Here is a 14,179-nt window from a genome sequence, read left to right as displayed (position 1 = left end):
AAGGGGAAACAAAGAACATACCTAATTATATATATTAATCTTTATATAATTCGGTCAATCTCTTCTGGCTCTCTGGATTCTGTGGGAAAGTACTTACAAAGACCGAATATTTATGTGCATATATTAAGGTATGTATGACTCACTATTGAATTGATGTGCCATTGAAATCCATGCCTTCCTGGTGGCTATTTCTAAGTATGACGGTCTTCGGCTAGGGAGTGGAGGACCTGCAGACCAGAGGATTATCTTCTGTTCTGTAAGCCCTTGTGAGTTTTCAGTTATATTCATTACTGTATTTCTTACTTTTTTCCTAAACAAATATTTGTACAATAATGTTTTTTTATATAAATATTTGCTCATTGTGGCTGTGTTTTTACAATGCATTGTGAATTACTTCAGGGGCCCCTTGATGCGTCCAAATGAATCAATGTTGCTGAAGGATGAGAGTTATAAGCAGTGGGTCATTTGTGAAAAAATAAGTGCCGTTGCTCTCGTCAGGAGGCAGCTTGCACCAGCCCATTGCTCCTATTAGCACCGCCTATAGCTGAACCAAGTACTAACCATAAAACACAGCAAAGGGGGGACCCAATGTGGCGAGAGCTGCCGACTTTGGAGCTGGGGAACCAGGTTTGAGTCTTGGCATTGCCTAAACATCCTGTGATTCTGGGCAAATCACTTAATCTCCATGTGCTTACCAAAAATGAATGTGTCCTGAACTGGTGCTCATGAAAAGCACTGCAATACCTTTGGGTCGGGTTTATGCTGTAAATGCCAGTGTTGACGATTAATTGCCAGTGTCGAGAACCTGGAAACCACAGGCTCAAATGAAGCACTGGTTATAAGTCAACGTTCATTTGCCTTTCTTTGCAGCTTGCTTTAGGTTTGGTACATTTAGATAGGTTGAGGTTTAGAGAAGCTGCATAACAAAATCCCATGTCTCCTTGTTTCTTTCCCCAGGACATCATTAACTCAATGAGCAACAGCACTGCCACCAGTAAGCCACCCGTCACGCTGAGGTTGGTGGTGCCAGCCAGTCAGTGTGGGTCTCTGATTGGCAAGGGAGGGTCCAAGATTAAAGAGATTCGGGAGGTAAGTGTCTTCAATAAAGAAACCTCCTCATTGACAAACACCGCCACCCTCTCAATGCAGACTCAATGCAGATTTCCATAAGTACATTGCAAGAGAAGAAATGTGTACCTATGCAGTGTATGTACATTGTTTTGTTGCTCCATTGGTCTATCGTTTGGTATTAGGTGAGCCACAATAAAAGTACAAAAATATCCAGGACACGTGGACCAAAACATGGATACGTGGATGTGGTCCATATAATGGTCCATACAATGTAGTGTTCTTTCCCTACACCCTGGAGCTATCAAAGGATGTTGCATGATAAAACTACGTGTACCATCAGATCTTGTTTCAACAAATTGAAAATATATCTCTGGATCTTGTGATATGCTCCAATATTAAAGAGCTATGCAATGGTTATAAGGGCCAGAAGAGAAAGTACATAATATGCTTCTGTGTTGTGGCCTATCCCATTTTCTCTGTACTGGAACCACAGTCATCCTGTTCTAAGTCCGTGGTACACCATTAACGGCATTGTTCTGGCCCATCATATTTCTCCATGGTGGAACTTGTTGGGATTGTTCATGGTGCACCTTGCTCTATTTTGTTTTAGCCAGCCCCATTGCACTATAGTACCCCATATGTCACCGTGTTCTATACCAATCCTGTTTATACCCACCATGTTTTAGCTAATTTATTTCCTTTAGAGCAAATTATGTACTGTTGTGTTAGTGGTTAACCTGTTCAGCAGTTTTCTAGCCATCCCACTAATTAATACTGCACTATTTGCCCCTGCGTTCTATGTCATTCCTCCATAAAGTACCTCTTCATCTTTGTTCCAACTCACTCCATTTCTCCACCATGCACTTATACAGCTTTATTCTACCTCATCCAATTACTCTAGGGTACAACATGTTTTTTAATTGTATTTACAATACCCTCCGTGGTGCACCATATCAAATTTTGTTCCACCTCATAAGTTATGTACCATAACACATCCCCAAGTAAATATCCCATTGATTCTTGAGTCCCTACCAATCACATTCAAACTCTAGTAGTTAATGTTTGCAGATGGTATTCCGTTCCGCCAGGGCAGAGAAGGCACGTACTCCACCGCCCTGGTAGACCACAGCCCACCATATTTAAAGAAGTGTGACTCAATGGTTAGAGCGGCAGACCCTGATGCAGTGGTCTAGCCCGGGACCAGGGTTCAATTCCCCGCCTCGGCGGGTCTTGGGCTCAAAATTCCACGGACCTGATAATTCTCGCCTCGGTGCCTATTCCAATCATGGTGTCCCACTCTGCAACTCTGGGCAATAGCTCGCTTAATCTCCACAACGGCCCCCACAACGGATGCCTGGCCTCCACCTTGGGGGTGCCCAGGAGTGGACACCTCACAGAGAAAGCCAGGATGGGTTCCACAGTGGTATTCGTACAAGCGCCTTGAGACCCTTGCGGGTGAGTAGTGTGCTATACAAGTATCAATTTACATTTACATTCCTGGTTGAGATCCTTATGCCGTCAGAGTAGCCAGCTATATGGTGGCTCCTCTGAAGCCCCTGTAAGCTGACTTTGCTCCTTATTCAGTTGAAATATGTCCAGTCTTTTGAAGGACTGTAGAAGGGAATGTCAATCCCAGATATGTATGGTATAGAAAATCATTACAACAATATCCAGGGATAAAATATCAAAAGTTAAGTGCACAGAGGGCTATAATGATTTGCTGTTCTTAACTCCACATCTACATACCTTGAAGATAAATATATATCATAAAGAAAGAGGGGGGGACTAGTAGCTGAAGAAGTTTCGTTACCCGTGCTCCAAATGTAAGTATCCTGAAAGCCGGCCTGATGAGGCGCATCCGCCCTATGATGAACCATGACATCTCTTGGGATGTGTAAGGGAACAAGAAACAGTCTTGTTGACTGTGCAGTACAACCTTATCAATAACCTAGATCTTTCTTTCTCAGTTTTCTCAGGAACAGTGACCTCCTTACTTGCAGGATAAATATATATCACCAAACTACATATATTTGGAATTAAGTAAACAAAATGTGTAGAAATGAATATTTTGATATTTTATTCCTCAATATTGTTGTAACGATATAGTAGCCCATCGGTATTTGGGATTTGATATTGTCAGCCTACCCCTTTTGAAGTCAGATTATGCATTTGAGGATCTGACTTTGTGTCTCCCCTGTATCTTTCAGTCCACAGGTGCCCAGGTACAGGTGGCAGGGGATATGCTGCCCAACTCAACGGAGCGAGCAGTGACCATCTCGGGAACCCCAGATGCCATTATCCAGTGTGTGAAACAGATCTGTGTGGTGATGCTGGAGGTACAGTCTATGAGAGGAGGGGTAATGTATTCAAAAACACTACTAGCTCCAACATTTCATAGGAGAGACAAGTGTTTTTTGCTGAGAGTTTACATATCCATAAAGAACATGTGTAAATGATATTGTTTAGGATCTAAAATGTCATTGAGCCTTTTTACACTGCATCAGTATTCCTTTGGGTCTGGCTAGCAAAACAGGCAGCAGAGGAAAGAAGCATTAAGGAAGGACAGGCAGACGGTTAAAAATAGAGGAAGGAATGAGGACGCGGGATAAGAGGCAGGAGAAAAAGGAGACGATGAAAGAGACAAGTGTGTAGGATGTGCAAAAGAAGCTGAGAGACCTCAAGCTCAAGGTGCATGATATATTATATGTTTGCTGTCCTAAACAATACTCTTTTCCTCAATTGAAGCCAATGCAATTTTGTAAGTGTCCTGAAACATGTTCAAATGTCTTTCAATCCAAATAGGAGTGTATAGGCATAATTCTGGATATGTTGCAGCTGATCAAACCTGCGGGTGGAAATGCTTTGGCAGGCTAAATTCCCAGAATCCAATGTAGACTGGATAAAGGCATTTATTGTGTGAATCATATTTGTTGAATTTAGAAAGCATAAAAATCTTATGCAGGATGCTTAAATGTAAGAAAGACTGTTGCAGGGATTCTGTTTGGAAACAGAATAGTGTCTTTTGAAAACAGGACCTCAGAATGTAGGGACCGAGTCTTTCTACCACGTCCGCACCTGTAGGTCCAAATCTGACTAGCTTACAGCGCTTGGTAACTTGAAACATATGCATGGCCAGGGAAGGTTCTCAATCAAGTGTCATTCCAAACTTCTGTACATCACATACTGGGATTGTGGATGATCCCATGGAAGTTGGATATAGCTTTGGTGCCCAAATGGTCAGGTTGTATTTAGTACTATTAGGATGTTGGTCCTTTGGTCTTTGCTGGGTCTAATTTTGAAAAGCTGTTGCACATCCATGTCTGAGCTTCCTGCAGGCATTGGTGATATTATTAAAATCTTCCTTTCCTTGTTTTGAAAGACTGAAGGTAACTTGAGTGTCATCTGCATGTAAGCATGTGACAAAATCGAATCCCTGTAAATGATGAGCGACTGGATTTACATATAAATGTAATCATAAAGGGGATGGATGCTGTGGGATTCCCCATTTGCTAAGTGGAAATTGGATCTAAATTTTCTGAAACACATGGGTTCTTTTTGACAGAAAGGAGGATACTTATTTCAATACTTTTCATCTGGTGTTGAAACTTTCTAGGCGAAGAGTGTGGTTGAACTCATGCAAGGATTGCTTCCGATTCAAAGGCAAGTTATTTATCATCTAAGCAAGCCACGCCAAGGCCTAGATAAAACACGTTTGGCTTATTCCTACTGGGTGGTTCCAATCAAATGCATCTACAACATCCAAGTAGCACCAGTCAGGTCCACTAGGCCTGTTAAGATGCTTCTGTTCATGTTATTAACCCAGAGAGTACATCATTACTCTATTTTAGAAGGAACCGAAAAGGGGCCCAGGTCCAGTTAACTTAGCCATTTGATTTAATGTGCTTAAAGGCAGGCAAACAGTGAAGGCTGCAGTTTTCTGGTTGTCTTTACAGCAAAATTGGGAAAGTAAATTTGAGTAAAAGCAAGGAGTTTGTTCCTGCTCCCAATCCAAACATCCGGCAAAATACTCCTTATTTGTAGGTTCATTTGCATGATAAGGCAAGTTGGGGGTCACATGCAATGGTGGATCACCCATGGATCATAAGAGGGGAAATCATGTCATCCCAAGCACCCACCGAACTGGTTCCCGGGCATACTTTATGCACTCAATGACAGGAAGGACCCTGTTATATGAGCTACATGTTTTTAATGGGTACTGGTAAATAACAGTAAGAAGGTTGTACCCACACCAGATAAACTACCAATCAAGATGCCATCCCTAGCCTGGCCAGGTATGTAACTCTCTAAAGAAGGGTGGTGGAACATTTATGGTGCGCCTCAGCCAGACCGACTACAACCTTGCTTGTAGGCCTTTATAGATGATCTGTGGGTGCTCTCTGGGAAGAGAATTTGCATTTTCACTCCAAGCAAGACACCTTAATAGGAGATGTTGATATTTGACAGGGCTCACGGAATATAAAAGGGCAACTAAATTGTAAGGAGCTACAACAAGCATTGCCAGACTTCCATCCTTACAATACTGCTGAGTAATATAGAATATGTCAGTCCGAATATAGTTTTATCTTATCAGCCCTTTCAAATCTCACCAACAAAAGCAACCCCAAAAAAGTGAAATCCCCCAAGTTAAAAAGCTTTTGAGGAAACAGTGGAGGTCATTTAGAGTGGGGCAGTCAAGTAATATTCCCCAACACTCATTGGATCTTCTGTATTCCAATAACAGATCCCCCACCTCACTTGAAGATGGGGCAACTACTTTGTTTCTGACAGTTAAGCTCATCTGGCTCGGCTGTCAAAAACAACTTGCAGGTGAGCCTGCCACCAAAGGTCCAGCCCCTAAAGTGCACCTAAAATATGTGGGCAAGCCTTCTGCTGCTGCTTATTCTTGGCTAGTACCACCATGCAATGTGTGCTGGTGTCAGGCAGGAAAATAAAAAAATGTCCTCCACATGCTGGGAGAAAACTCTCACTGGATCAGTGACATTTATTTTATATTTTTTTAAACAATATACCTTATTTTAGAGTATGTTTCTGAAAAGCAAAAAAAAAATGCCAACCAAACTGGAGGCCCGAACTCCTTTGACATTTCTGCCAAAAGTGCTCCTATCACGATAGTAGGAGCACTATTTGGTGAAAATTCATTGCCGGCATGGTGGGTAACTCAGAACATAACAAGCAAGCCATAGCGAGGCCTGCTGTTCCCCAGCAGTTTGTCGTCCAACCTGTCATTAGCGATATAAGTAGAAGTGGGCGATAAATTGCGTTTTGCCGGGGGAGTTTGCAGAGTTTTGCACACTCCATGTTACACTTGTAATGCAGAGTTCTGACAAAACCCTGCCAACCATCGCAGAGTTTTTGCTCACGTGCTGCAGTTGGTGAGTGGGAGTCCGAATTTGGTTCCCCATGTGTGATTTTCCAGCTTTAGGATGGCACCAGGCGAGATTTTCTCAACGCAGGGGGTCGCTACCATTCGCGGTGAGAAATCTGTTGCTCAAGTAGATAATCTTCTCAAGCACCAGCAAAGAAGCAGCGCCCTCTGGTGCACCACTTGTTGTTGATTGCGCAGATTTTATGTAACTGCAGAATTCTGCAGGGTGAAACTCCAGGAGTTCCGCCCACCCCCAGATATGAGGCCCTAGTCATTAGTGCCATTTCCCTTGTTTGTACAAACAGATGCATCAGCGTTCGATTTAAAGGATGCCATATTACATATATAAAGTTATGAGAAAGAAAATCATATTGCATACCTGCTCTGGAAGTTATTATTCTGAGAGGCCATATATGCCTCAGATGGTACACAATGTTTAGCAATTGTTTGCTTCCATGTATCTATGAAACCACGTAGCACACCAGAGTATTTGTAGCCACAATCCAGTTGCTAGAGAACATTTTGAAAAAACTTATGAGCTTGGAGATTGGTTGCAGTTTCTATGGGACAAGGAAGTCTCACTGCTTTTACTAAAGGCCTCTCTCATCGCCAAGTGGGCCCTTAGACCTAGACTGGTGCAGACAGACATTTGGCTCCTCTATCCCAGACGGGGAACATCCTTTACAACGCAAATTTTACCACGCAGTGCTTTTACATCGCAACTTTTACAACGCAAACCATTACAACGTATTGCGCTGGGGGGGCTCTAGGATAGGGAATAGATTTAATTTACTATCCAACACCTTCCCTACTATCCACGGGGACTGGAGTTGGAATAGTAAATTAAACTATTCACTATCCAGCACCCCAAAGCGCTATGCGTTGTAATGGCATGCGTTGTAAAAACTGTGATGTAAAAGCATGCGTGGTAAAAGCATGCGTTGTAATGTCATACATCCATCCCAGACAAATGCTGTAGGTGGTTTAGGATGGGGTTAGGAGAAATATTGTTCCTGTCACATCTAAGATTAATTTGTGGCCACGAAATCACATTTTTTACAAAACCTGTTTATATTGCACCTGACTGTCTGTTGAAGTCAGAAGAATCAAAGAACCATAGATCAAGACCACTATTGACGTAACATCATTTTTTTAGTTTCTGATCAGCAGGTATTCCTAAACTGTTTAAAGACTGAATGATCTATCTAGGATCAGATCATATCAATAGGTTTTGACAAATATAAGAAACTAGTACATTCTTGTCCTCGCTATGGATCCCATTCACATTCCAGGCAGCTATCATTAGCCCTTATACTTCCTTCTGAGAGGATGTGATGTGACCTAATAGTCCCTAGAGCACAAGGCATTCGGAAAGTGTGTTTATGTTTAAACTGTGATGTTTTCCACCACCCTAGCCCTTCCTTATGCAATCCTATAGCCCAACTCGAGGTATACTGGCAGGGAGATAATGTGACCCAGGATCACTAGCCTGCAGTTGATGCAAAAACAGCTACAGCCGAGCAAAGTACCAACATAAAGGACAGTGTGCTTGGTAATGATCTGCTCTTGTTAAAGGTTCCTGGTGAAGATCTGAAATATGACTGATTCTTTTGAGCTTACATGCAATCATTGATGTTATGGTTGATTTTCTTTACACCTAATCGAGAGGCAACCAAAAGGAGTACTAAGCATAGTTACAATATAGACCAAAAACAACAACACAAGGCCAAACTTAGCAACCAGTTACCCGACAAATTTCGCTGAACATGGTTATGATGCATTTTCGTCTGAGTCCTGCTTTGACGATTGACTACATAAACTACACGTCTTTTTCGTAAGCCCTGAAGAAGCCTTGTACTGGCAAAATGCGTTGGCTCCATGTTTTCTGCTTGTTTGTGAAGAAACAGCATGAATATAAGGAAAACTCACAAGCAGAGGATTGAATGAGGATTGAATTGTGTTGTTGTTTGAGGTCTATATTGCAACTATGCCTAATACTCCTTTTGGTTGCCTCTCGATTATGTGTAAACTTTTCCAGCGTACAACTAAATGGTGGCTAGTCGTTAGAGGTGGTCAATCTGGCGGTTTCTCAAACTCAGCTTCATTGGTGAAGTCATTCGAGCAGCTAAGACCTATCACTGTCACATTAATTAAAACTTTTCGTAAATAAGACAGTCTTATTCAACTATCTGCTGACCTCCATGGTAAAACAATGCCCAATGCCTCAGATTGGGATGTTCTTTGCTCTCGAGTATTTTGTGGGCTCTGTGGAGTATAACCAAACCACACCAACACAGATGTGTTCTAATTAAAGCTAGTCCTGAGATTTAGGATTGGTTTAATACCAGGGTCACTGGAATTATGTGATTTTGTAGCCACTGCTATTTTCTCATAATTGTAGGTTTTCTGCATTTGCCACACAAGCCATCATTTGCATCATAATCTGCAGATTTTGGCACAAAAATAATTTCTAGCTCAAACGGTTCAAAAGTAACTAAAAATGCAGCAACACATGTTGCCACACAGTGGAAGTTCCATTGCAAAGGTTTACTGGTTACCTTTCCATAGTTTATTACTATAGTTTGGTATTAAACTTGTACTAATAAGATGCAGCTATTGCCCAGACAGTGTTAACAAGTTTAAAAAGGATAAAACAATGAAGTAATACTATCATAAAATATGCTGCATAATTCCACATATTTTGCCTTTTCTTGCCGCATAATTTACTCAACCCTGCCCCATATTTTGACCCTGTCCTGCCGCATAATTCCAATGGCCCTGCTTATAGCATGGATGAGCTTAGTGTTCACTCAACATGATGATGCAGGCACTAGTACCACAGCTCTTTGTGCGCAACAGTTGCTTCATAGAATTTAATTACAATCTTATTCTTAAAACTGGTTAGAAGATTCACTCGATTTCCTCCTGTAGTAAGTGTGGTCAAAAGGAAGCAAAGTTGGGCCAGTCCTTGGAGGCCATATGCCCAGAAATCTGTAGTTTATAGACAGTAATCATCTATCTAATTGTGGAATGTTGACAGGTGGAAATGTATTCAATTCTACACCCAAGCGTATTTGTCATAGACTATTGAATGGCTTTGTGTTTTTCTGAATCAGAAGAATACTGCCTTTTACCCAAGTATTTGATAATTTTCTCCCTTGTAATAAATCCCTCTATGGTGGGCTGTAGTAATACGAATGGTGATGTTTACTAATTATCTATTTGCATTCTTCAAAATGTAATGCTTTTCAACTCACATAAAACAAACTCACGGTATGAAATGATTAAAGTCTGTTTCAAAGCGAGCTCTGGATGATCCCAGTGCACCAAATCGCGACCAACAGCTTTGAAAATATAAACCTTTCAACAACCAGAAAACCCTCGAAGAAGGTTAAGTAGAGCTCTGAAGGCTCAGGAGAAAAGCAGCATCTCACAGTGGGATTGGTGTCACTACAACGCATGCTTTTACATCGCATGCCTTTACAACGCGGTTTTTACATCGCATACCATTACAACGCATAATGCTTTTAGGCGCTGGATAGTGAATTATTTAATTTACTATTCCAACTCCAGTCCCCGTGGATAGCAGGGAAGGTGTTGGATAGTATATTAAATACATTCCCTATCCTAGAGCGCCCCCCAGCGCATTGCGTTGTAATGGTTTGCGTTGTAATGGTTGCGATGTAATGGTAGTGCGTTGTAAAAAATTCGTTGTAAGTGATGTTCCCCCTCACGGTGTCATTCTGGAGAATCCACACCCTCTCTGAGTTGTGAACTCCCCAGGCCTCCGTAGCAGTAGGCCAGAGTTGTTTTCCAGCCCATTCAGAGATCAGTACTTCACAGCTCCTCCCTAATTTATAGAACCACTTCAATAACAGTGTGGACTAGTGGCATTGTTCACAAAATATTTCTTGAAAGACTGAAATTTACTCCTCGTAGACGAATGTCCCCAATAATGGTAGATTTTTGACTTTAAGGGAATTGGCAAAAATCTCCACAATATTTAATTGCAATGTTAACACATTGTCGTTTTCCAGGAGTGCTCTTCCTCCACTAAGCATACTCCTGCAGATTGATTGGAAATGCATGAGCCTTCGGTGTTGCTACAGACAGCTATATTGAGATTAATACAAGGCCCCGGCATATGATCACACTGTCCCATTGAGCAAACATTGTGATATTAGGGTGAGAAATTGAAGTTCTTATTTTCTACTTCATATATTTCACAATCGTGAAGTAATGGCGCGTCCTAGTGTCTATTAGTAGTATTACATGCATTTTTAGCATATGGCTATAGACAGCTTGTGTCAGACTCATTGATTTTGCCAATGCGTGTTTCCTTTTATAATTCAATTCAAAAACATTTTTACTGGTGGAGAAAATACGTATTCCACGTACTCATGAAATATGTAATGTATGACTAACAAATATATTACATTTTGTGGCTGGTCCTTGACTGCCCAGTGGGCATAGCCTAACCTTCCTCTAGGACGGGCATGTCATTGCCCTACCACTAAAATTCTATTATGGAGAATTATGCTCCATTTGTGGGTGTAAATGTCAGCGGATCCTGGTTGTTCGTATCAGGCGATGGGAATAATCTGGCTTGGTGAATATTTCACTTGCTGGTCCAGTGTATTTTCATCTTTCCAGATTGGTGCTTGCAGACCGGTCACCACTGAAACAAGAAACTGCTTTTAAGCTGAAACCTCACAAGCAAAGAGGCAAATTATAAATCCTCAGTGTGTCCATGCAGAGTACCTGTGCTCCAGGCAAACAGGAAACGTTTATTTCCCTCCCCCCCCCCCCAAGTGAGTTATAGGTCTTTATGTCTAGAGGGGGGCAAGTGGCCTCAGAAGGCAGCCCTGGTGTCAGTCTTGGGTAATGTCTTCACACTGACTGCTATCTAATGAGCTTTTTACTCTTTTTCGTTGTATGTACATTACAGAAATTGTGAATCATTTCTAATGCAGCTGTTGGTGTTATTTGATCATACTCTAACACGGTCTCTCTCTTGCTTTCCTCTGCTCTCGCTTCTCCTTATTATAAATTTCTCCTCTCTGCTCCCGTCTCTCCTTAATTTAATTCTCCTTTATCCCATCTTTCTCATGTTGTCTATCTCACCCTCTCTTGCCTTACTTCACTCCGCCTCTTTGTCTAACCCCATTGCTATCTTCTTCTTTCTGCCCTCACCGTCACTCCTTTTTTCATCTCTCCATCAATATCCCTTGTCCCTCGGTCCTCCGTCCCCTCTCTTCTTTCCTATACCTTCTCGGCTCATCTGCCTCCCGCCTCTTCCTCCCTCTCGTCCCACAATCCCTCCCTTCCCGCCTTTCCCTTACCTTTCTTCTTTCCCACCAACCCTCTCTTGCCCTGTCCCTGTCACATCACCTCCCTCTGTATCTCCTTGCCTCTCTCCCTCATCCCACCCTCCTGCCTTCTTCTTCTCTACCTCTCTCTTGTCTATTTCTTTCCAGTCTCCACCCAAAGGTGCCACCATTCCCTACCGGCCTAAACCTGCTTCTGCTCCGGTCATATTCGCAGGGGGCCAGGTAAGGGCCGACCCGCTGGCGGCCTCCACTGCCAATCTCAGCCTGCTGCTGCAACACCAGCCGCTGCCTGTTCGTATACTCAGGTTTCCTTTTCTTGCATGCCTTTTCCACATATTCCATCTCATGTCTGGAACAGCGAGGCTCCGAGCTCTGCCGGGGGGAGCGCGAGGCTGGGGCCCTGGATAGAGCCGAGGTTCATAATGAGTGTGTGGCAGTGGGAGGGCAGGGTCCAACATACCACTTGGGTATGACGAATCCCTCACTGCGTTTATTGATGCAGTTTTGTATAGCATTGACATTAGCCAAAGGTCGCAGAGCGCTTTACAATAAGGGCGACAGACATAGAGCATGCATGTGACATAGTCATAAGTAATCAGCAGTAGAAATAGTGTTTTGTGCAAGGCTGGGAAGGCATACTGATGGGGTAGAGTACTTGTGAAAAGGTTTTAAATTACAATGGAAATCAGCCCCTCAATGTGCCCTTTATTGTAACTTTAATTGTATTTATATGGCGCTTACTACCCCTGACGAGACGTTTAAATGCTTTTCGGCGAGTAGCACGCTGCTGTGGAACCCAAAAACAATTAGTGGTGGATTAGAATACAGAATTATGAGTTAATTTGAGCGGTGGACATGCAAGTCTGTTCGTTCGATTGAATAAGATAAAGGATGGATAGAAAAGGGATGAGTCTAGACAGTGTTATTTGGAAGATTGCCATCTGCAAGATTGAGGCTATATTGCTGATGGCATCCTGGGCCTTCAATTTTGTTACGTTCAGCGTCTATATAGCACCATCTAGTGTTCTCTGACAATTGGTATATCTCTAATATTGCCCGCCGACTGGGTAGCTCCTCTGAGTGTACTATTTGATCCCGAGTAACGACTGTATTTGATATATGGTAATAGTACCGCAGAGCACCGTGAGAGATATTCTGCACCACAGGCCAAAGATTTGTGATGCAAGTAAGATGTTCTACATCCTAAAGCAGACCTCTGTATATTGTGACATAATCTGATCCTAGGTGAGAGTTCTGTTCACTACAGTCAGAGATATACTGAACCACATGTGAGGACTCACAAAATATGTGATATTTTTATATCAGAGTAGAACTCTGCTCATTGAGAGAAATTCGGTTTCTCAGGGATGAGCTTGGTGCAGTGTGAGATGTTCCTTATCTAAGAGCACAGCTCTGTGCAGGGAGATATTTACTATCCTAGAGCAGAGCTCTCTATAGTGTGCACTATTTAGTATCCTATAGCGCAACTCTGTGCAGTGTGAGATGTTTAGTATCATAGAACAGAGCTCTGTACAATGTGAGATATTTAGTATCCTATGATATTTTGTATACTAGAGCAGGGGGAGCTCTGTACAATGTGAGATATTTAGTATCCTATGATATTTTGTATACTAGAGCAGGGGGAGCTCTGTACAGTGTGAGATATTTTGTATCTTAGAGCAGAGCTCTGTAAAGTGTGAGATATTTAGTATCCTGCAGCAGAACTCTGCACAGTGTGAGATATTTAGATATTTAGGATCATAGAACAGAGCTCTGTACAGTGTACAATATTTTGTATCCTATGATATTTAGTATCCTAGAGCAGAGCTCTGTACAGTGTAAGATATTTTGGATCCTAGAACAGAGCTGTATACAGTGTGAGCTAATTAGTATCCTAGAACAGAGCTCCTCACAGTGTGAGATATTTAGTATCATAGAACAGAGTTGTATACAGTATGAGACATTTTGTATCCTAGAACAGGCCTCTGTATGGTGTGAGATATTTATAATCCCGCCCCCTGATATACCACCGTAAAAAAATTGTTGTCCAGTGATTATAACTTTTGATTTGTGTTTTTGGATCATTAGAGAAGTAATTTAGCTTGGGTAGACTGCTGGTCCTGGCCGAATTTGTCCGGACAACATTTTTAAAATGCTATATGTGTTGCAGTATCGATGTAATAGTTCAGGAACCATGAGACCTATATAGTTCATTTTGGTGTCAAAACATAGGTTTTGAGGGTCAAGTATTCTTATAAAGACATAAAACAACTCCTCAGAGCAACCCTTCTGCCATTTTCCAAAATTGCAGCTATTATAGAGGAAGAAGAGGCATATATAGAAATGAAACAAATAATAATGTTTTTTAATCCTTTTATGTATACACCAAACA

At 42.0% G+C, this 14,179-nt stretch overlaps 1 protein-coding gene across 10 annotated transcripts in view; it reads left to right on the top strand.

The window, feature by feature from the left end:
• The window catches only part of PCBP3 (poly(rC) binding protein 3), a 187,619-nt gene that overhangs the window by 107,721 nt on the left and 65,719 nt on the right, over positions 1-14,179 (top strand). For 4 of the 10 annotated variants that reach the window (XM_078681452.1, XM_078681453.1, XM_078681451.1 and 1 more), the window contains exons 6-8: positions 958-1,089; positions 3,279-3,428; positions 11,935-12,078. In XM_078681452.1, coding sequence (XP_078537578.1) covers positions 958-1,089; positions 3,279-3,428; positions 11,935-12,078 — 426 coding nt within the window. The remainder of the gene's footprint in view (positions 1-957; positions 1,090-3,278; positions 3,429-11,934; positions 12,079-14,179) is intronic. The other 6 variants (XM_078681455.1, XM_078681454.1, XM_078681460.1 and 3 more) reach the window with 3 other exon arrangements.

The sequence above is a fragment of the Lissotriton helveticus genome, chromosome 3_1, assembly GCF_964261635.1.
Source record: "Lissotriton helveticus chromosome 3_1, aLisHel1.1, whole genome shotgun sequence".
NCBI classification, from domain to species: Eukaryota; Metazoa; Chordata; class Amphibia; order Caudata; family Salamandridae; genus Lissotriton; species Lissotriton helveticus.
Note: the sequence above shows the minus strand (reverse complement) of the source record. Positions and strands in the feature narration are given on the sequence as shown.